This window comes from Dermochelys coriacea, chromosome 21 (assembly GCF_009764565.3).
Source record: "Dermochelys coriacea isolate rDerCor1 chromosome 21, rDerCor1.pri.v4, whole genome shotgun sequence".
In the NCBI taxonomy this organism is placed as follows: domain Eukaryota; kingdom Metazoa; phylum Chordata; order Testudines; family Dermochelyidae; genus Dermochelys; species Dermochelys coriacea.
Genome location: NC_050088.1, coordinates 14,599,436 through 14,623,352, shown reverse-complemented (window position 1 = coordinate 14,623,352; position 23,917 = coordinate 14,599,436). Strand labels below are relative to the sequence as shown.

The following is a 23,917-nucleotide window of genomic DNA, read 5'->3' as shown; positions in this document are numbered from 1 at the left end:
CATAGTCTTGGCCTTCACAACATCCTCTGGCAAAGAGTTCCACAGGTTAACTGTGCGTTGTGTGAAGAAATACATCCTTTGGTTTGTTTTAAACCTGCTGCCTATTAATTCTAGTTCTTGTGTTATGAGGAGTAAACAACATTTCCTTATTTACTTTCTCCACACCACTCATGATTTTATAGACCTTAATCATATCCCCTCTTAGTTGTCTCTTTTCCAAGTTGAAAAGTCCCAGTCTTATTAATCACTCCTCATACTGTTTCATACCCCTAATCATTTTTGTTGCCTTTTTCTGCACCTTTTCCAATTCCAATATATCTGTTTAGCATAAGTAGTTAATACATATTTCAACGGATCATTCAAGGTGAAGTGGCCTGTTAAAACAATCTGTCTCACCTTGTTTTTAGCTAAAAGAAAAGGAGTACTTGTGGCACCTTAGAGACTAACAAATTTATTAGAGCATAAGCTTTCATGAGCTACAGCTCACTTCATCGGATGCTATGACACTGAGTACTTTCCCCACACCCGAGGAAGAGCTTTGTGTCAGCTCGAAAACTTGTCTCTCTCATCAACCAAAGTTGGTCCTATAAAAGATATTCCCTCATCCACCTGGTCTCTCTAATATCCTGGGACTGACACGGCTACAACAACTGAAACGTCAGGGGTAGATGTTGTAACTTCAGTGTGAAGGGGCTATTTCTTTCTCTCTAATTAGCTATGCACACCAAAGAGTGAGACAGGAGCCCTATCAGCTGAGCTAATGGACGATCTTGGATTGCCGTCTGCTTTTAGAAACACTCTTCCGCTCTCTTTAAGCTGCAGCCAGCCACTAGAGGGCAACACACAAACATACAGGGGGCCTGATCCTGCTTCCACTAAAGCCAATGGCAAAAACCATCTGTTTATGTTAATGGGAGTGGATTGGGCCCAGAGCGACCACTGCAATCAGTGGCTCCCCCACCCCAACTATGTACAGCAGAAATCATTAACTAAAGCTGGCCAGAAAATGGAATTTCCATCTCATTTCGAAATTGCCTTTTGTCTTCAAATCCTAAATTTACTGAGGAAACATTGAAATAAACACCTCCAAACGTTTTAATACAGTTGAAACCTTATGATATACTATCAAATATTCTCTCTCTATAAAGTATCCTAGAGCCATAAAAATGTGAAATTAACATGAATTGATAGTTTAAAAAAAATTAAAAGCTGACACAAAAAAATTAAAAGCTGAGACAGTCCAAACTAAATCCTCCCCGTTCAAATCGAATCAATCAAGAAAAATGTTTCCAGCACAAATTTTGTCGAAACTGACGTGTTCCTGGAAACGTTTCAGTGAAACAGCATTTCCCACCAGCTCTATTAATCACAAATTCAACACAAATTATTTTCTTCCAGTCTAGCCAGTGGCTGGATCCCCAAGGACATTTCACTGGGCAAGAAGTTTTAGGGGCCAGTAATGAACCATTTTTGTGCTAGAGGGAGACAGAGACACCTTAGGTGAACCCATCCTTTCTGGCCAGGGTCGTTGTGACTGGCCTAGCACTCCCAATGGGTTTGCGTGCATTCTCCAGACTGGCCGCCTGAGTAAATGTGGCAATTCTCCAGCCAAACCAATTGTCCAAGTCAAAGCTGTAGGAAAGCATGCCTGGCTCACCCTTTAATTATGGAGTTCCCAATTCCCTGTATAGCTCTTTCCCTTTAATCTAAATCCTGTGTGGCTGGGGATGTCAAAGCACTTTGCAAAGGTTTAATTAATGAAACTTCAGAAATGTCCTGTGATGTATGTGGTGTTATTCCTATTAAATCAATTTGTAAATCTCGAGGGTGAAATGCAGGCCCCACAGAAGTCTGTGGCAAAGCTCCCGTTGACTTCAGTGGGGCCTTAGAGTTTAAGGCCAGAAGGGACCAATGGCCCAGATCTTTAGGCACCTAACTCCCATCGAAATTAGGTACTTCTGAGGACCTGGGCTCATTATGATCATTCAATCGACCTCCTGCATAGCACAGGTCAGACAAACCCAGCCAGGGGTTCCTCACCCTGCTCACAGCTTGTGGCTGAGCTCGAGCAGATATTTTAGAAAGAGACACCCAGTCTTGACTCCAGGGATGATGAGAATCCCCCATTCCCCTCAGTAAGTTGTTCCAATGGTTGATTGCCATCCCCATTAAACATGTGCATACGTATTCCCTGTTTGAATGTGTCTAGCTTCAACTTCCAGCCATTGGATCTCCTTCTATCCTGGTCTGCTAGATTGAAGAGCCCACTAATAACAGAAATCTTCTCCCGAGGCGGGTACTTATTCTGGGATCAAGGCATCTCTTGACCTTCTCTTAGGTAAACTACTCAGGGTATGTCTATACTGCAATCATGGTGAGCAGCTGAGCCCAAGCTAACTAGCTTTCATCTAGCAGCGAAGCCATACAGCATGGGCTATGCCGTTCAGGCTGTATATGTCTAGAGCCCTGGGGAATTACTTGGTAGCTAGCCAGTGCTGCTGCAGCTTCTCTGCTCCGGGACTCAAGCAAGTGAGATTAAAGCTGGTTCGAGTATGTCTACCTGAGCTGCAATCAGTCCTCCAAGTGCAGCGTTGGCTGCTTAAGCCTCTCGTGCTTTACAGACCGCCTCATTCTCCTCGCTCTTTTCCCGGGAAGAAACAAGGACGCAGACAGGTGCATTGATTCATGTAAGGACACAGGGAATTGGTGGAAAACCAGGTAGTAGAACCCAGGCTCCCAGTTCTCACTCTGACCACAGCACGTAGGCTCGCACCCAGCTGGTGATGTGGGACCTGCAGGTGTGTTCACAGGGATTCTCTGCAACAACCCATGCCTGGAATCTTCTTTCTCCACTCCTGCGCCTCCAGCCTCGGGGCTGCCCGCTCCGGGATCATCATCGCGTCTGTCTGGCAGGCGCTGGGTCGCTTTGCGGGCAGTTTGGAGCTGGAAGCCATGTGCAGGAGGCATTTTAGTTGCTCTGACTTTCCGGGCAGTGGAGGGAGTGAGCAGGGAAAAGCAGAGAAGCCTTGGCGAGTCTGAAGTTAAACCTGAGACTACAGTCCCCAAAAGAGGGAGTGTGGAACCCCCAGAAGAAACTGACTCCCAGAGGAGATCCCCAGGATGATTTCCCTCGGTCTGTCAGGCTCCTTGCAGGAATGGGTTGAGAGAAGGGCTGGTTGTAATTTTTGGATGTGAAATCTAGTTTTTGTTTGTCTTGCCAAACTGTTTCCCCTTCAGTAACACAGTGGATAGAAGAGTCCAACACTTGCTTCTGTGATCTCCGGGGTGTGTGTGCGTGTGTGGGGAGGGTCGTTGTAGTTCTTTTGTTCACCTTTAGCGTGTAGCATTCGACACTACATTTAGGAATAACCGTATCACTTCCACTCTCCAGGTGTTGTCTGTTTATCGCCATAAGGCACAATCCTTGATCAAAGGAAAGATGTCATCTGACATGAAACACGGTACTGTGAGCTCAGAGGAGGAGCGGAGGCAGGATGGCCTAGTGATAAGGGCACTAGTCTAGGAGTCAGGAGACCTGGATTCAATTGCCTGCTTTGTCACAGCCTCCCTCAGGCAAGTTAATTAGTCTCCCTGTGCCTCAGTTTCCCATCTGTACACTAGCACTGCGCTGCCTCCCAGAGGGGTGTGGAGGGTAAAGAGGTGCTCTAGGTGATGGAGCCATAGAAGTACCTAAGATAGGTAGATAGCAGTGAAGTTTTTGGGTGGCAGCAGCGTGGCTTGTTCAGACTAATCCCCCTGAATGTTAACCCCTGAATTCCCAGCTGACGGCTGGGTTTAGGGAGCCAGCCCCAGCGCATGTGCCTCCAAAGGCATGGTTCAGGGGTACCGGTCAGTGTTTGAAGTGCCGTTGGGGCAGGAACAAACCCGTTTAAATGACTTTCTCCTGGAGGTGTCGACTTTCTTTGCCCCTGCGCTGCTACCCCACAAAAACATTGCAAAACAAAGCATGGGTCCCGGAGCTACAAACAGGTCTTTATTTGTTGGGGTGTTTTTTTTTTCTTCTTCTTCTCTTTGAATGAAATTCCTGCCAGCTCTCCGGGAGAGAGAGGGAGAGAGCAGAAAGTTCCTTTAGCTCCTCCTCTCCGAGGCTCTCACGCCCCTGCCCTGCCCAGCCTGTGAAACCCAATAACCAAGATCATTCAACAATGCCTCCCCTTCACTGGCTGCATCTTTACTACACTCAGGAGTGCAGGGGATCCAGTGCCTGCTGGGTCTGAGAAGTCAGACTCTGTCCGAGCAGTCAGAGCCAGTGCAAGCCACCCGCACCCAGCTCATGAGGGCTGCAGCTGTGGCCAAGATGGACAAGCTCTTCTTCTGGTGCACTTTTCTATCCTTCTCTGCCACTCTCCAGGCGGCATCCACGGACCCAGGTGCTGCACCAGCATGCCCGCCTCAGTGTCACTGTGAAGAAGATGGCATAATGCTCTCAGTGGATTGTTCAGAGCTGGGACTCTCCCAAGTCCCTGTCAGCCTGAGCCCCTTAACAGCTTACCTGTAAGTACCAAACTGTCATTTGCTTTGCAGGGCAAGTGCTGTCCTTGGGGCACAAGGATAGACACCCCCACCCCAGAATCAGCTGCAGCTTGCTTGGGCTCGGAATTTGGGGCCACACTTTGCTGATATAAAATTTCTCTTGCAAATTAGAAACAAAACAAAAAGACAGCTATTATTTCAGGACCTGCTGAGCCAACTCCCCCCTCCTCCCTATGCCCCTCTGCATAATGCTGTTTATACTGTGATGTTATACATGCTTTGCTTCTTGATTGCAACGGATCAGAGGAGCTGGTTTGCTGGGCAGATTCTGATTGTTTGAGAGCATAATGGAGTATTTATACTGAGCAATTACTGCCAACTGTCCTGGCTCTTTCTGTCAAACATTTCAATGGCTGTGATAACCCATGGGTTTGGGGGCTTTCAGTTTGGGTTGGCCACCAGCAGTGCTGGAATTGTCTGTTTCAGACAGATAGTAAAGTTTCACCAGGTGGTTCAGTTCAAAGATCTTAATTTTCCAAGCGCTGGCACAGCCCTGTTGCCACAGGGAACCCAACAGGGCTCAGTTCAAAGAGGATTTTGCAGGGTTGACTTCTAGCACCACGGATGGTCCCAGTGGTTCCACTCTGGTTACGTCCCAGTTATGGAGAGGACTGGGACTAACCTGCCCTCTTGAGAACTTCCCTGTGCTCTACAAGGGAGGGCTTGGAAGGGCAGCTGGGTGCCTCCACCAGGGACGGTGCCCTGCTCTGCCTGAGACAGGTCGGCTTTGGCATTCCCTGGGAAAGACACTTTGTAGCTGTATTCACAATTTGTGCTGCAGCAAGGATGGGAAGGAGCTTGGCTTTTGAATTTAGGGACAGAGCTGAAGGGCTGCCAGAAAAATGTATTCAACATAAAAACCATATTGTGTAGCTGGCAAACAGCAGCGGGTTATGCTGAGCACCCCGGTCAGTGCAGGGGGCAGTATTGCCTAGTGCCTAGAACAACAGGCTTAGGAAGGAGGCAGGAGCCCTGGCTTGTATTTCAGACTTTGCCACTGATTTCCTCAGGCAGGTTGCTGCCTCGGTTTCCCCCTCTGTGAGATGGGGATAATGATACTGACCCTCTGTTGGGAAGTGCTTTGAGAGCCCTGGATGGAAGGTGCTAGAGAAGGGTGCCATCTCCTCTCCCCAGTCCATTTTTGCCCGAGGCAGAGTTGGCATTCAGCCCTCCTGTTGCAGTGTCTCTGTCTCTCCCTGGCAGCCAGGTGGGAAGGGCTGTGTGGAATCCCATTCAGAATGGATGCTTTTCAGCGGTGAGCAGGAAATACAAAGGAGATGCCTAGTGCAAGGTGCATGTACCTTTAGGTGGGGACCCTGCAGCATGACTGTCACCCTCAGGTATCTCCTACAGCAGAAGCATCTCACCCTAAGCAGCTCGCAGCCAGCTCTGGTTCTATCTGCAAACAAGCACGGCTGGATGAGGGACGCCAGCTTTGGCCCATGCGTCCCCAGGGCGGTGGATTGTAAGCACAGCAGACCCGTGCTATTGCAATGGCAAAGTAAAGCCCCATCAGGGACCCGTTCCATCTTTCAATTAATTTCATGACTTGTGCATTCTCCTGCTAAGGACCTCTGTAGGAACATGGTCCCCTCCTCAGTGGGTGCGGGGAGAGTGCTGCCAGGCCTCTGCTAGCCCATGCACGTTTTACACTAGCCGCCGCCTGGGTCACGTAGGTGGCTAACATTATTCTAATAGGATTGTCAGAATCTCCATAACTCCTTAGCCACATTAATCAGAGGAGTGCAGGGTCCCTGGGGCAAGGACCCTGCCAAGCAGGGCAGTCGCTAGCAGAGTGGGCGTGCCGATGGGACGGCTGTTTGCAGTGGGGTGAGGATTGCAGCCTGTGGGGTGTTGTAAAGACATTTTAGGCCTGATTGTCATAGTCGCTGTGTCCCTCGCAGGCACGGCAGGTGGCTCAGCACCTCTGAGAACCAGGCTGTTTCTGGATGAGGTCAGTCTTTCCCGTGATAGTTGGCGTCCTGCTGTTTTCCGGCTGTGCCGATCAATTTCTATCCTGCCCATCCCAAGGTGTCATTGTCTTTTTAGCTGCTTCACCCCTTCGCTGGGGGATTTCCCTGGTATGAACATTAGCCCACTTTGCTCATGGGGTGGCGCCATTGACAGCAGTTTGGAGGAAACGTGCGGGCATTGTAACCTCCCGAGCCCAACACCCCATTGGCAAAGCCAGTCTGGGGGAGTTATCAGCACTTACCTTGCAGGCCCCATCATGTGTGGGACTAGAGTGTCTGGCCCCTTGGTGCTGCCTCTCAGAGACTCAGGAGAATGCCAGCAAACTGGCTGCGTGATTAAAAGGCTTCAGATTGCGGAGCCTAGCCTTTAAATTAATACATGACACCCTGTAATGTAAATATGGGAGATGCCCGGGGCTCGTGGCTACAGTCAGGGACTAGGGGGGCTGGGTTTTACTCCCATCTCTGCCACTGGATAACTTGCTTTGCTGCAAGTAACTGAGGGCCAGATTTTCCAGGGCTCAGCACCCACACTTGGAGCCAGATTTTCCAAACTGCTCAGCAACATTGAGCTCTCTTGAAAACCTGGCACTGGCTGTGGGGGGGCTGAGCCCTTGTGAACATTTCTGGCTTCAATCCACACTGAGGCACCTAAATAAGTGTCCGGACTTTGGGAAGAGCCCTGAGGGCTAAAATTCAGGGGGCTCATTTGAGTGGCTAGACATAGATTCAGGTGCTTTCTGTTCGACACCCAATGTTAGGACCTTTTAGCCTGCGCCGCTTTGTGCCTCAGTTTCCCTGCCCGTATAATGAGACTAATTATGTTCACCTCTGCAGAGCATTTGACTGTCTTAGAGGAATGGGGCTAGGGCAACACTAAGGGTTTTTATAATAACCCCATATGATTAGGCTCTCCGTCTCAGACAGCAGGGTGAGAAACTGGACCACCGAGTCTGGGGTTCTGCCCCCATCCCTAAAATGTTTCATCTCGAAGGGGATCAAAGCAGGGCCCGGGAGTCAGCGCTGGCAGCCCACTGTGTCCTCTTAGCTGCTCCGTCTCAACAGCTCCGTCTCTCGCAGTATCTCTGCTATGGGGATTGCCAAGTCTCGCTCCTGGATGGTGGCAGCGGGGTGATGGGGAGAAAGGCTAAGGCCAAAGCCTGATTTCCCGATAGCTGAGGCAGCTAGATGGAGGCTGATCCAGGTGGAAGCAGCTGCAGAGGGGAAAGCTCTCTTGGTGATCTGGGAGGGGCCAGTCCACCTCGGTCTCTGCCCCGCCAAGTTCCTGGAGAAACACAGTGCCCTGGTGCTGGCCTTCAGGTGGCAGGCTAGAGCCTGCCCCATCTCCCCCAAAGTCCTCTCTGAACTCAGGCCGCCTGAGACAGCCATTCAGCCCAGTGCCATCACCCTACCACCCACCACCACACATCCACCATCGCAGCACTGCTCCCTGGGTGCAGCATGGAGCCCAGCCCCCCATGGGCTTTAGTGGCATCTCTGAGGGTCCCCCAAAGAGAAGCCTTCTCCTTGCCTGAGCTGTCTCCGTGGGGAGTGGGGCAGGGAGCTCGCCGCTGAATTCTCAGCTGGCCTAGAGATTCTGAACAGGGGTGTGGAATTTAGCAGCCCTGCTGCCACCGTCGCTGCCCTCTCCCCGCCATGGGAAAAGCTCTCTGAGGTTCTCCCACACACGGCTCTGCAGTTCCTGCTTCCAGGGCCATGGGGAGCCGGGCCGGGAAAGCTGGGGACACACGTGTCACATCCCTCAAGCAGAACCTGCTGCCAGGAGCAACCTCGCCTGAGCTTGCATTCCCCCTCCTCCCCGTTTTCATCAGCCGTCCGTGCTGCCCAGCACTGGCCAGCAACAGGGCTGGGATTAGGGATGGGCAGTTCTCACTGCCGCTCAGGTTGGGCAAAGCCCAGAACATACGGCCAGCGGGGTATATTCCCACATGGAGGCCTGGTCTGCCTGTACCCTCCATCAGTGAGGAGGGGACTCGGGACGTGGCTTGTTTCTCTACGTTCAGTCATTAGAGGAGGATGTCCTGCCCCTGCCCCTGACACGAAGGCTATGTGCCCCATCTGGCCAAACGCCTCCGGGCAGCTCCCAGCTCTCCTGGTGAAGTCCACGGGGCCGTGCAAGCCCCTGGAGACACAGTCGTCACACGCTACGCCCAGGAGTAGAGGCTTGGCACGGAGATATCACCCTGCTCCGGCTCCGTGGTGAAACCTTTCCCAACTCCTCTCCTCTACCCTGCGCTGCAGCGGGCCACCCTTCAGGGCCCGCTCCCTTTGCTCTGGGTGCTAACCCCAGCAAAGAAGCCAGGCCCCCTCTCAGGAGCAGCTCCGCCCAAGGGACTGGCCTTTGTACAGCACCTTCCCCTGCCCCACCGAGCCTAGCTTATCCCGCCAGGCGGCCGTGCAGCACCGACCCCAGAAGGTGCCATGGGCGCTTGGGCATGGGAAGCAGGATTCTGAGGGGAGGACAAACCCCTTTCCCAATTCATGGGTTAGCTGGACCCAGTCAGGTACCCCTGAACCTTTACGGGATGGAGGGATTTGGCACGGGACTGCAGAGCCAGATTGGCAGCTGAGGCCCACGTAGCCCCAGTCCCCTCCTGCACTGTGGGTGAAATTCACCCCTTTGTCTAGGGCTCTAGAAGGAGCTAAGTGGGGCCTTGGTGAGTTTCACTCTGTGCGTGCGACTGTACCCACTGGTGGGTGTGCAACAGGTTGCCCGTTGGGCCGATCCAAAGAGAAACGGAGTCTGTTACAGGCCCCCCCTAGAAATTCTGCCTCTCTAGCTGAAGCTGGAGCCACTCAGGGGTTTAGCTCTGCCGGTCCCCAGTTCAACGCCCAGGGGGCCAGTCAGGATGGCGACCGCCACACGAGCAGGCCCAATCCAAACAGCCCAGGAACCTTGGGAAGGCAGGGCTTGAAATCCAGGCTCCAGCCAGCATCCACCTGTCACAACTGGCCCTGTCATTCTCCAGGGCCCTATCAGAGCCCCAGTTCCCAACACCCCGAAAAGAAAGTTCTCAGGGTGGGAAGTAGGAGGATGACAACCTGACCTGGCCCCACGTGTATCATGTACGTAGCACCAGCACGAGCCGAACCCCCGTCGCAGGGCTGGCTGGAAAACAGAGGTAGACGAGATTTCCAGTCTCCCTGAATAACTTGTCCCTGCTGATTTCTCATTGGCTGTGGAAAGGAAACGTGGTGAACGTGCCGCCTGGCGAGACCTTGCTGAGACAGAAACACAGCCTCAGCCTGTCTGCAAGGAGAGGCTGTTAGGCTCACGCCATGCACCCAGAGATAAACACGTGAACACTATCGCTGGAGGGTTGCAACATAACCCTGCTTTATTTCTCAGAATCCAGACCGATAACGCATGAGAACCTGAAAACAGAGAGAGACAAAACAGGCAGCTCCCTGAGGAGCGAGTCCCACAACTCACCCCACCTTGCTTTAAAATGACTCTTTCCAAGGGCTGTCTGCTGACTGACTTGGTGGACCCAAAGTCCACAGCTTCCCTCACCGCTCCCTCGCCTGTGAGCAGGACCGGGAATCCCTCACATCTCACAGAACAGCTTGTCATTTTTAACCAGTTTCCAATACACCACAGAACTGTTCCCCTGATGGATGGGAAGCATTTCCTCACTGGTCCTCCCAGGAACGGGCTGTGTATGCAGTGGGAAGCTCCCATGGTACTTAGAGGGGAAACAAATAGGACTCAGGCCAAACCACGACTCTCTTGCTAACACACAGCAAATCACTCCAGCTCCGAGCTGCTGGGGCCTGACTAGCTGTTAGAGGTGAAATGAAGACCTAGACTAGTTTGACTACCATTGAGGAGTGCCCACCTCGCACGTAGCGGGAATTCCTGTAGTGGAGCCGCTACGGGAGTTGGGGGGACAAGGACGGGGGGGGGGGAGAGCAGTAGCTATTTGGTGCACGGATGCCTCTAGCCACACCAACAGGTTGCATTAGCACTGGCTTGAGCAGAGGCTGCCTGTCTGCTCCCTGAAGGGGAAATGCAGCACCGAATATTGCGGGGAAGGGAAAGCCCCCCACAGAAGGAAGGGCATGGGGCTCCGGACCTAATGCAAACCCCACTCCCAAACACAGGTGGGTAAAGCTGTTGGGGGCAGCTTGTGAAGACTGTGCAGGGAAGGGAGTGTCTCACTTTGTGCTACTTGCAGCACCAGGGGAGAGCCGGCCCTGCCCAGAGGGCCAGCCCAAGGCGTATCGGTATTTCCTGTTTGCATTGCTATAGCACCTTGGAGCCTGAGCCATGGACTAGGACCCCATGGCGCTAGGGGCTTTACAAACACAGAACAAAAAGATGGTCTTTGCTTCCAATCTTGCCATCACCTAAGCCCAGAAGTGGTAAATAGGCTTGTGGACTTAAGTGGTGCCGAGGCCTTGTTCTGGCCTCTGCCCGGGGCAATTACAGCCCAAGCACATCACTGGCGCTCTGACATTTAGTAAGGAGCCGATAACCGAGGGTTTTCCCACAGCAAAATGGAAACAGGCCCCAGCTCATGCTAATGTGCCACGGGAGCTCGGGAATGGCCTGATGCGGATTCCCCGGTCACTGGGAGGCTGTCGACACTGAAGTCGGGGACATGAGCACAGTGCTTGCAAACAGCCATGAGCTAACTTTCCAGCTACAGCAGCAGGGGCTGCAGCGTGGGTTAGCCACCCAAGTACGGCGCCAGGGCTCCAGGTGGGCGTGCACAAGCCATGCTGCTGCAGCTGCACTGCTCTTGGTACCCGAGCTAGCATGAGTCACTGCATGCTGCAGTCACTGCCCGCTGCAGTGTAGACATGCCGTTAACATGCTAAGGGGCCAGGGATCACTTGGTGACTACAAGGATGGGCCAGTGGTGGCGGCACTTGCCGAGGCTTTTGGAAACTTGGGTTCAATTTCCAGAAGAGTAATAGTCTCCTTGGTTAGTGCCTTAGCCTGGCTGGGCTTCAGTTGCCCATCTGTACAATGGGTGTAATAGCAGCGCCTTGCTGCCCAGGAGCATGTTAGGGTAAATCCGGGCCTCAGATGCTACTGTAATGGGGCCCAGATTAGTACCCTAGATAGCGACACAAATGCTGCCGTGAGTCATGACAAGGCAGGATTTCCCCAGTGACCGGAAATCCACTTTGTCTTTCCTGTCAGTGTGTAGCTCAGCCAGTTTGCACAGAGGTATGATACCTCCACTGGAGAGCCACGGATCCAAATGAGAGTGGGTCAGGCTGCAGAGGAAACCAGAGGGCATATGACACTTTGAAAGGCTGGCTTTGTGCGTGAGCTTTTCTTCTGTCCCCGGGTGGGTCAGAGAATGCCATTTCTGAGCTCATGCTGCCACAAATCCATAAATCTCTCACTCTGCAGCCTTCCCTATGGAAACGAGACCTGCGCTGGGAGCCTGGCTGCAGGGTGAGGTATGGCTGCTATAAAAGGAATGTTTTTGAGTGCTGGGGCCTGGATTCTCCTCCCGCAGGATAGGAGTAAGTCCCCTTAACTCTAGTGGGAGTAAGTCATACGCAGCCCCAGAATAGGGCCTCTGGGACAAGAAAGGAATGAAATCTGACGCAGAAGAAAAGCATTTTCCATGCATCACACCCAAGCATGCACACAAATGCAGGGACCTTGGTGGGAGTCATGTAGCTAAAGCCCAGGGTCTTGAGCCAACACTAGATCTCTGATGTAATGGGCAATTTACAAGAGAAGCGGTGGGATCTAGTGGGTAGGCCACTAGACATGGAGCTGGGATCTAGTGCAGACTCTGCCACTGCCGGCTGTGTCACCTTAGCTTAGTCCCACAGTGGCGCCGTGCTTTTGGCTCCCCATTTGTGCAAGGTGGGGGGTAGTAAGAAATCCCTACCTTTGAGTGGGTAGAAATGCTGCATCAGTTAGCAATATTATCCACAGAGCCTCACCGTCTTCCAGACAGTATTGATTAAAGTGAGTCTGACGTGGGTTGCTTGTGGCTCAGTCCTAGGGGGTCCTATTGCCTACTGCTAGGAAGGACACATTCACATTCAGCTTCCTACTACACGAGTTTAAAGGGAAGGCCTCTGGTGACAGCGGCCTGGGAGTCAGGACAGCTGGATTCTGTTTCTGATTCAGTCACCAAATTGGTGTTTGATTCTTGGCACCCCACATGAGCCCTGCTTCTACACCCACTTAAATCAGGAGACTTAGATAGCAGACTAGACTGGGCACATTTGTTGCTTTGTTCTTATGTTCTAGGATAAATGACTACAGCTGAGCAAATCATTTACCTCTTGTAACTTATTGCATGGACAGCGCCTCTTCTCGCGTTAACGGACAGATCGCAGCATTCTTCATTGGAAATGGATTCGTAAATTTACCCTGCGGGCCTGCAGATCACTGTGACTCTTCCTAACTTGTGCTGCGCGGGTTAGTTTCGGAGGTCATGCGTCCTTGATGCTGTTCCCTGATTGGACAATGTGTGTTTACTCATTGTCACAGTGCAATTTACAAGCATTACGGCAGGATTCAGCATTAGAAATAGATGCATTTCAGCTTCCGTGCAGCTTGTGGGCTCCAATGTTAGGACAGAGGCAAGGGGAAGGAGCATGCTCCAGCTGGCACTCCCCGGTGTGTTTGAATGAACAGTCGCCAGCAGGTTTGTCTATAATCTGTTCTGCTGTAATCAGCACTCAAATATGCTGCAGCCACTGCCTGCCCTCTGCAGACCAGGCATCGGAGTGGCTGTAATGACTCATCAGTCTCCCCGCCTCTATTGGCTGGACTGACCATGAAAACAGACACCCTCCAGTCCATGCCCTCTGGACACCTCTGAGCAACAACTGTCATCACCAAGCAGTGACCCTAGGAGATCAGAAACCTCTGTGCCTTGTGCAAAAGAGTGACAGGGAAGGGCAGGTTGTCTGGGCGCACAGAGGAACAACATGGGCCTTGGTCTGAGTCTTGCATCTTAGGCACCTAAATAGCTTTGAGGATCTGGACCCTCTTGCCTTGTGCTGCTCTGTGGAGCGCGGCTCCGTGGGAAGATGCTCTTTGCCCATCTGTGGTGCCCAAGGACCTCAGCAGCATCGGGAAATGCCAGGGGGATCTCGGCAGCTGTGGAAATCTGCGCCCCGGCGGGTCAAAGCAGGTTGAATCAAACCGAACTGAGCCTGCCATTCCCAGCCCCGCAGCGCGGCAATGCATTGCCTTCAAAGGCAATGACTGGTAATAAACTGATAATGAACTTCAGCTGTTTTGAGTCCCTGAAGAGCCTAGACCAAAACCAACCAGAAATACATTGTCATTTCTCATTCATAATGCATCCGATGAAGTGAGCTGTAGCTCACGAAAGCTTATGCTCTAATAAATTTGTTAGTCTCTAAGGTGCCACAAGTACTCCATTTCTCAATCTGTCTCCCTTACCCCAAACCCAATAGATTTGTTTTCGTTCTTAATGATCTGCTATTGTCTGGGAAGTGGGCTTGTAAGAGAAACCAAAAAATAACCCCAAAACCACAGCTGCTGGGCATGTGCTTCTAAATGGTCTTATTTATCCACTAGGACTCATGTAATTCCCTCATCAGCCATACAGTAGCCAGGATTCCTTAGCTCCTGGCAGCTTGGCATTTAACTAAGAGTTTGGTCTAGGGCAGCTCTCAAGACTCTGGGATGTGCTGATTGGCTGCCAGAGAATTGGGGAAGTCCCACTGTCCTGTCCTCCGCAATCACAGTCGTGAGTTGTATTGCTGCAGGTAGGGGATGAGGATAACTGATTTGGCAACTTGGTGGCTGAACTGAAAAATTTGGGGTGGGGAGGGAGAGAAAGAAATTGAATTCTTTGGGGAATTGAAAAAGTTTTTAAAAAATTGATTCAGGTCAAATGAAAAATGTAGTTCAATCCAAAAGTTAGCATTTCATTTCTGAGGGGTTTTTCCTTTTTAACTAACTAAATAAAATGCATGTGAAATTTGAAACAAAGTCATTTTGAGTCAAACCATTGAAATGTTTTGAATTTTTCACAATGTTTTTTTTCAACTGAAACAATTTGGCGAATTTGACATGAATTCGCACCGTGTTTCAGATTACCTGGATCTGCATAGCCAGTGAAGAAAAGTGCCGTCAGAAAAATTTTGCCCAGCTCTTCTTGTGATATCCCTGAATGGATCAGGCAGGATGTGGGAGAATTAGCAGGGGGCATGATGGGAAGGTGCTGAATTTCCCAAGGAGTTGCACAATCAAGAAATCAGTCTCCATGAAACATGGACTATCACCAATTCTTCAAAGAAAATGATCGAATTGAAGTCTGAATTGACTTTTGTAGCAAGACATAAACTTAACAATTCAGCAGTTGGGTGAGCTTATTTCTAGAAGTGGTCAAAAAAATTGACAGAAGTTTTCCCTCAGAAAATGCAACTCCGTCAAAATTGAAATGTTTTGCAAGAACATGTCAATTTCAATGAATTTTTTTAATGGATTTTAAAAAAAAAAGTTTGACTCAAAAAGGAGTATTTTGTTCTGGTTTTCTTGTTTCATTCTGTTCCATTCTGACATTCTGATTTCATTTAATTTTCACTTTAAAAAAACACCCTTTCCTAAACTTTTAATTAATTGTAATATATTATATTGATACATATGTTATATTTAATATTAGAGATTATTATTTTATATTTCAACATTATTGAAATAAAACGTTTCAATTTTTGTTTTGATGTTTCCGAAACAAAATATTTCAGAATTGTTCCGTTGTAAATTGCAAGATTTTGTATTTCATCCCAATTTGGAATAAAAGAAGATTTTGAAATGTGGGATAAAAGTCCCATTCCCCAACCAGCTACACTTATTTCCTTCCCTGTTGTGTGCTCATCCTACCACTCCCACAGATGTTGTAGCTCTCATTTATCCTGGAGTGGAAGCTGTTTGGGACAGGGACCTTATCTTCCATAAATACAACACCTAGCATGGTTTGGATACTACTCTGTATGACCGGAGTCCTAAGGGGAGCCAACTGAGGTCACTCAATTAGGGTGAACTGCAAAGAATGGGACAGACAATCCCCAAAACTGGTGGATATTCCAATACTTAGATTTACCAAGACAGCATAAAACAGCTTCTATAATACCTTGCTGGTTATCCAGAAGTCAACAACACAGTTCCCTTAAAGCAGGGGTTCTCAAACTGAGGGTCAGGACCCCTCAGGGGATTGTGAGGTTATTACACTGGGGGAGAGGCGCAAGCTGTCAGCTTCCACCCTAAGCCCCGCTTTGCCTCCAGTATTTATAATGGTGTTAAATATATAAAAAAGTGTTTTTAATTTATAAGGGGGGGTCACACTCAGAGGCTTGCTATGTGAAAGGGGTCACCAGTACAAAAGTTTGAGAACCACTGCCTTAAAATAACCCAGCCTCAGGCCTTCACCAAGACACCCAAGTCAAATATGATGAGGATTACTGAAAATATTATTCATTGTATAAAAAAGGTTCTACCAATCCCAAAAGATCAGCCACATTACCTCCTGGGTTAATGAATATTCCAGATCTTACCCAAATATGCTTACAGCCAATTCTTATTAACTAGATTAAAATTTATTAAAAAAGAAAAGAGAGAGAGAGAGAGTATGGTTAAAAGATCAGTGTACATACAGACATAAGTACAATCTTGAGATTCAGATTCAAAGCAGAGATGATGCGCTTTGTAGATGCCAAGAGTTCTTTCAGAAATAGTCCATTGGTTATAATCCAATGTTTATATTTCAGGGCAATCCAGTCAGAGCTGGGATCTCAGTCCTTCTGACTTAGGCTTCCCCAGCATGAAGCCTCAGGCAGATCTGAGATCACAGGATCAGGACCCAAGCTATTTTTCATATGGTTTCAGGCCTTCTTTGACAGCTTGGAGTCCTTTGACGAACAATAGGCCTCATGGGGACTTTGAAATGGACCCATTTCCTAAGCATCGCCAGTAATTATCTCCACTGATGAACACAAGACAATTATCTGTTTTTCCACCATTTTCAGATTATTTGCTATACATTTCAAAGACAGATGAATACAGCGATTTCCTATGTTTACAGTTCATTTAAATGTTAAGATGTCCTTTTGATCTCTGAATTAACAGAATACAACATAGATAGGGACAGTTTGGTTACATTGTTGACCACTACCAATAAATGTGTAAAAGCGGAAAAGAGTCCTGTGGCACCTTATAGACTAACAGACCTATTGGAGCATAAGCTTTCGTGGGTGAATAGCTACTTTGTCAGATGCATGTAGTGGAAATTTCCAGAGGCGAGTATAAATATGCAAGCAAGAATCAGGCTAGGGATAACAAGGTTAGTTCAATCAGGGAGGATGAGGCCCTCTTCTAGCAGTTGAGGTGTGAACACCAAGGGAGGAGAAACTGCTTTTGTATTGGCTAGCCATTCACAGTCTTTGTTTAATCCTGAGCCGATCCATTGTCTACAGCCAAGCGCTGAGGTACAACTGCATTTGCTCCAACCCCTCAGACAGAAATCAAAACCTAAAAGATCTTCAACAAGCATTCTCAGAACTATGATACCTGCACGAAGAAATAAGGAAACAGATCAACAGAGCCAGATGTGTACCCAGAAGCCTCCTGCTGCAAGACAAGCCCAAGAAAGAAACCAACAGAACTCCATTGGCCATCACATTCAGTCCTCAGCTAAAACCTCTCCAACGCATCATCAGTGATCTACAACCCATCCTGGACAACGATCCCTCACTTTCACAGGCCTTGGGAGGCAGGCCAGTCCTCGCCCACAGACAACCCACCAATCTGAAGCATATTCTCACCAGCAATGACACACCGCACCATAGTAACTCTAACTCAGGAACCAATCCATGCAACAAACCTTGATACCAACTCTGCCCACATATCTACACCAGTGACACCATCACAAGACCTAACCAGATCAGCCACACAATCACCGGTTCATTCACCTGCACGTCCACCAATGTAATATACGCCATCATGTGCCAGCAATGCCCCTCTGCTATGTTCATCGGCCAAACTGGACAGTCCCTACGTAAAAGGATAAATGGACACAAATCAGATATTAGGAATGGCAATATACGAAAACCTGTAGGAGAACACTTCAATCTCCCTGGACACACAAGAGCAGATTTAAAGATAGCCATCCTGCAGCAAAAAAACTACAGGACCAGACTTCAAAGAGAACCTGCTGAACTTCAGTTCATTTGCAAATTTGACACCATCAGCTCAGGATTAAACAAAGACTGTGAATGGCTAGCCAACTACAAAAGCAGTTTCTCCTCCCTTGGTGTTCACACCTCAACTGCTAGAAGAGGGCCTTATCCTCCCTGATTGAACTAACCTCGTTATCCCTAGCCTGATTCTTGCTTGCATAGCTATACCTGCCTCTGGAAAATTTCCACTACATGCATCTGATGAAATAGGTATTCACCCACGAAAGCTTATGCTCCAATAGGTCTGTTAGTCTATCAGCCACGGGACTCTTTGCCGCTTTTACATATCCAGACTAACATGGCTACCCCTCTAATATGTATGTAAATACACAAAACTGCAAACATTATCTACCCATGTTTTTAAAGGTTGAATTTGAGTCATTTATCCTGAAGGATGCTTCACCCTTTCTGCGTCACACTGTAACACACTGGCCTAGTGGGTCTTTGTGTCCCTCCAGTGGTTGGACCATGTAGGAGGCTACCAGGCTCCAAGTGCTCCTAGTTTGGAGAGAGAGCTGTTTAGCTGAAGTAGCACAGGGCTTAACTTTGGCATTCCATGGCATGGATTCCGTCCTTCCCAGGAGATCAATACAAGTGATAAGAAACACTGTGCGTTACTTTCTTTGTGCAATGGACAGCTGGGAATTTCTGCACTTATACCTTGGCAGCCATTCTACTGGTAGTGCTAACATTGGGAATAGGGACTTATCTTCTGAGCTAGACAGGCATAGGAACTTCCCTACTACTGCCAGCCCACATTCTGGCTTCGCAGAAGAAACAAGAAACTCCACCATGGGCCATGATGAAAAATCTGGATGCAGGGGCCTATGCAGGACCATTTGGGTGGAGCACACTGTGCAATAACGCATGCCAACCTCCAGTAGCTCAACCTGTACTGTGCCATTGTTCATGACGAGAGTTCCCTGACAGCAAGTGGGCCAGTGTAGAGAAAATGCAGTGAAGTCTGGAAGACAGCGTGGTATATTGATTAGAGCAAAGGTGTAGCAGTTGAGAGATCTGGGTTCTGCAATTGACTCTTGGATGTGACTCTGAACAAGCTCTGCACCTCGGTTAATGGTCTCAAGTTGCAATGGGGGAGGTTTAGATTGGATATTAGGAAAAACTTTTTCACTAAGAGGGTGGTGAAACACTGGAATGCGTTACCTAGGGAGGTGGTAGAATCTCCTTCCTTAGAGGTTTTTAAGGTCAGGCTTGACAAAGCCCTGGCTAGGATGATTTAACTGGGACTTGGTCCTGCTTTGAGCAGGGGGTTTGGACTAGATGACCTTCTGGGGTCCCTTCCAACCCTGATATTCTATGATTCTATGATTCTATGATTCTCTAAAATGAGCATAGTACCAGTGTGGGGAGATATGTTTCACGTGAAACCTTTTTTCACAGAAAAATGAAGGTTTGGGCCAACTGAAACAATTTGCGAGTTCGGGTGGATTTTGGCCATTTGTTTCGGTTGGAGAAACAAGAATTTTATTTCTGACTTGTGTTTCGGGAAGACAATACGTTCTTGATTTTAGTTAAAAACAAATTAAGAAACCTCAGAATGAAACATTTTGGTTTGTGTCAATTGAAACATTTTGGTCGACTCAAATGAAGCTTGTTTTGATGTTTCAGTGCACCCAAAAAGATGGAATTTTTTTGCTTTGGATCAACCCAAAACATTTTTTTTCATTTTTCAGTTCAGCCACCAAACCAAAAAATTGGTTATTTGCACAGTTCTGCTTAGTACTAGCCCCTCAATATGGTCATAGGAACAACTGGATTATCTGTGCTTTTCTCTTTAAAAAAAATTATATCCCACATGCATTTGCATCCATCCTGGCATATGGCGATACAGCCTGCAGCAGCGAGCATCCAAGGCTGGCTTGACAGATGTGAGTTTGTGGGGCTTGCGGCTCAGGCGGGAGCTCGGGCTCTGAGCCTGTGGGGGAAGCAGTCGACCTGGGCTCGGAGGTTTTGAAGCTCGCACTGATGGACCAGGGGTCAGGTCTGAGTGGAGAACTTACAGCTGCAGCTGGGATGCTTCCCAAGGGCCGCTTGCTCTCAACAGCACTGTGCGTGGTGGGTTTGGATTTCCACCTTCCTGCAGCCCTGGCTCTTCTCTCCTGCCTGCCAGCTTGTCCTGCTCCCTCCTCCCAGGGTAAGCAGTGCATGGCAGCTTCCCTCTCCCTCCCTCCTTCCCTTTCCTCCTTGCAGAAGCAGCTCATAAATCTGCCCAGGGCAATGAAAACCCTGAGCTCAAAGCCCTTAGATCTTCACGGGAGGGGCTCTTCCTGGCGATTAAAGGAGTTCAGGGTTTGCTTTGAAAAGCTCTTTGATTTTGGCAGAAGCCAGGGTGCCAGAGGGCGGCCTGCGCATGCATCTCCCCTGCTGCACCTGCCTGAGTCAGGGAGCGGGAGACACTCAACAGCTGAGGCTGGAGCAAAACCATCCCCCCACCTGCTGCCTCAACCCTTCCTGGGGGGGAATAGGATGGCGGGAGCCCCTTTCTCTCTCTTGGCACCCAGGGCCAATGGGGAGCTTGACGGGGCCCCAGCCCTGTGTCATCATGTGAAAAACACTCCTTGGGCCCATTGCCCTTATTAGCAGTATTGCGGCCACAGAGTTGGGGATTGGGGCCCCGTCACGATAGGTGCTGTACGCACCCACATGCAGCAAAGAGGCAGTTTCTGCCATTGAGAGCTCACAGTGGAGGTACAAGACAATGGCCAGTGAGCAATTCCAACATACCGGGGCAGGCACCAGGTACAGCGGGGCCACTCTGAGCAGCGATCTGGGCACAGCAGCTGCCGCCCCATTGTCAAGAGCTTTGTCTGCATCCCAGCAAAGGAGAGTGTGAAGAGGCAGGAGGTGCTTGGTGGAGGTTTATGGGGTGATCCCCCCTGCAGGGCACCAGGGGAAAGAGCACGAAGGTGCTTCTTGGACAGTTTTCCCAGTGGGCGCTGGAGGTTGGCACCATTGGCAGAGTGGCAGCAGGAGTGGGCATCTCTCCAGCAGTCATGAGAGAACCAGTCATGAGGCAATAGGTTGGGATGAGCCTTAAAAGTAAAGACGAACAGCTGGCGTTTGATGTGGCAGGGAAGGGGGACGGGGTGGGGAGCTGGCGGAGGGATACACAATAAGTGGTGATGTGGTGATGTAGCCAAAGCACCCAACCAGGGCGCTGATCTCTGGTGTGGCATTTCGAATGGATGCAAGTGCCTTGTGGAGGGATTTGTTCCGGCTGGAGAAGAGGAGGGCGCAGGGGTCGAGATGTGAGGTGATCGGAGCTGGCTGGGCAGAGAGGAAAGGCGGGAGGATTTCCACGTAGCCTGGATGTGAGGATCTAGCAAGGGGACCGAGTCAAAGACCATGCCCAGGTGCCAGGGTGACTCAGAAAGGAGGGAGAGGGGAAAGATGAAGAGCTCTGATTTGGCCAGGATGAGCTTAGGCTGAGGGCTGGACACTCATGAGGAGATGTCAGAGAAGCTGGTTGAGGTTTTGGTTTGGACAGGAGATGGGTCAGGAGTGGGGAGCAGGCCAGTGAGTTGTCCCTCTGGTGGCTGGACGCAGAAGGGACACAGGACCTGCTCCCACCAACACGGTCCTCTGTTGGCTCAAGCAGGAGAGGAGAAGGAGCAGGGCTCGGGGCCGGTCTCCCCCAGGCAGTGTCTGCATGTGTGTGTTTGTATGTCCTTAGAACGTGGCTTCAGGACACCGTGGGCTCCCCTCTGCAGGTCCACCTGAGCTGGCACAGCAGGTAGCAGCGCCCATCGCTGGTAAACACCAGGCCGGGAGGCTTGACGCTGAATTCCAGCAAGGCGCCAAAGCGCGGTCAGCAAAGGCTCTGCCTGTCCCGGGGGCCAAACCCACTGAGCAGAGCAGGGACCTGGGTCTGTCAGCCATTTTCCAAGTGCGGGCTGGGCTCTTACAGAGCCAACTCTCTTTGGGCTCCTTGCCCAGAGAAGCAGGTTTCCTGAGGAGTGTTTCCAAGTCTCCCCCTGTTCTTCCCCCCTTTCTCCTTGTTCAGAATCTTTCCTGTAGCTGCCTAAACTCTCCTTGAAGAGCAGAGGGATTTTGAAATGAAAAGCAGGCCCCCTCCACCCCCACCCCCACCCCCTGGGAGACGAGTGAGTCAGACACACCTGTAAGGTTAGGAGCCGCTCCCGGAACGTGCCGTCTCTCCATGAGAGCAGCCGCGGGTCCCACTACAAAGAGACCCCAGGGAGACCGAATAGTTTCCAGCAAAGAATGTCCCCCCCACGGCAGCTAACTGACATTCCCCTCCTTCAAAGGGAAGGTGAGCCGCGGGCGCAGCACCGCCTGGTCAGGGCTGTGCCCGCTGCAAAGGGAGAGAACAAGAAAGGAAATATCTCCTGGGGGGGAAGAGGTTGGTGTGTGCGGTGGGGAAAGTCTGCTAAGAGCTCACACTATTCAGAGCTAGTGTTTAATAGGGGTTCACTTTGCAACACCTTGCTCAGCTGAGATGAAGTGCCAGGCCACGCTGGGCTGCATACACAAGGGGAATGAATCGGGGTTGTCAAAACTGAACCTAATATACACTGTGAAATGAAACATCAGGGAGGGAGGAGAACTGGGCAGGCTAAAGGGCAATGTTTCAAGACTGTTCTTGATAAGTTTATGGAGGGGATGGTGTGATGAGATGGCCTACAGTGGCATCTGGCACATCCATGACAGCTAGTAGCAAGTATCCCCAACGGCTGGTGATGGGACACCAGATGGGAAAGGCTCTGAGTTACTCCAGAGGATTCTTTCCCAGGTGTCTGGCTGGTGGGTCTTGCCCACATGCTGAGGGTCTAGCTGATCACCAGATTTGGGGTGAGGAGGGATTTTTCCCCTGGGTCAGATTGGCAGAGCCCCAGGTGTTTGGGTTTTTTTGTCTTCCTCTGCAGCGTAGGGCCTGAGTCACTTGCTGCTTTGAACTAGAGTCAATGGTGGATTCTCTGTAACTTGAAGTCTTTAAAGGCGTCAGTAATTCAGCCAGAGGTTTTGGGCCTATTAGAGGAGCGGGTGGGGGAGGTTCTGTGGTCTATGACATGCAGGAGGTCAGACTAGATGATCACGATGGTCCCTTCTGTTCTGACCTTAAAGTCAATGAGTCTGTTAAGAACAAATGGGGATAAAGTAGCCATGAGCAGATTTAGGCTGGAAATTAGAAGGTTTCTAACCATCAGAGGAGGCAGGTTTGGGAACAGACTCCGAGTAGGTGTAGTGGGGGCAAACCAGCGAACTGGTCTTAAGGTGGAGCTTGATAAGTTTATGAATGGGATGATATGATGAGATTGCCTGTGATAGCGGGGACTGAACTCAGGGACCCAGGAAGTCCCTTGCCATCCTATGTTCTTATGTTTCCATAAGGTCTTAAGAAATATTTTTGTAGCAGGCATGAGCTCTATGGATGAAAAGTGCTCTATAACAGTGAATAACTCCTATGCAGTACTTTTCATCAGCTGATCTCAAACCACAAACAATTCCAAGATCCCAAATGTATGCCCCGATTTGGGATGGAATAGTTCAAAATCTGGGCATTTTCCACTGGATGCACATTTCTGGTTTTCAACCAGCTCTAATTGTGAAGCTGGCGGAGCTATTCCCAGTTCCGTAGATGTCTTTGCATGCCCAGTCCTGCTGGAGGATGTGTCTCCCAGCTACTGCTGGGCGAGTGCATTGTTCCTCTTTCATGTCTCATACAATTCAGGGTTTATTAGTGACAAAAACATGAAAGCTGGAGGTCTTGATTTATTGACGGGGGGATGAGAACATGCCACAACACGAGCTATAGAGTATGACATCAGTTGGAGTAAAATCCATACCAGTAATTCTCTGCACACGGGTTAGGCTAACATGCTATTGCCATTCATAGTGTTTCTCTTTCTATAGCCTCCTTCCCACAGAGCATCCCTCTCTGTGCCTCAGCTTCCCTACCTGTAAAATAAAGATAATGATACTGTCCTCCTTTGCGAAGTGCTTTGAGATCTGCTGCTGATGAAACGTGCTGTAGGTGAGCTATGAACACTCATATAGTGCTTTTCATCCCTAGATCTGGGCTCCTTAATTTAAAACATCTTTTTTGAAACTGTCTTAACAACCAATTTGGGAGTAATATATACCTGCTAGGAAGAAGAGAGGTAACAGCCTTATATTGTTACCCCTATAGACCC

The 23,917-nt window shown here is 49.7% G+C and overlaps 1 protein-coding gene across 1 annotated transcript in view; it reads left to right on the top strand.

Annotated features, from left to right (window-relative positions):
* Positions 1-3,951: 3,951 nt before the first annotated feature.
* The window catches only part of LGR6 (leucine rich repeat containing G protein-coupled receptor 6), a 215,234-nt gene continuing 195,268 nt past the window's right edge, over positions 3,952-23,917 (top strand). Inside the window, exon 1 of the mRNA XM_038380210.2 lies at positions 3,952-4,515. Within this exon, the coding sequence (XP_038236138.1) occupies positions 4,295-4,515 (221 nt within the window). The 5' untranslated portion in view covers positions 3,952-4,294. The remainder of the gene's footprint in view (positions 4,516-23,917) is intronic.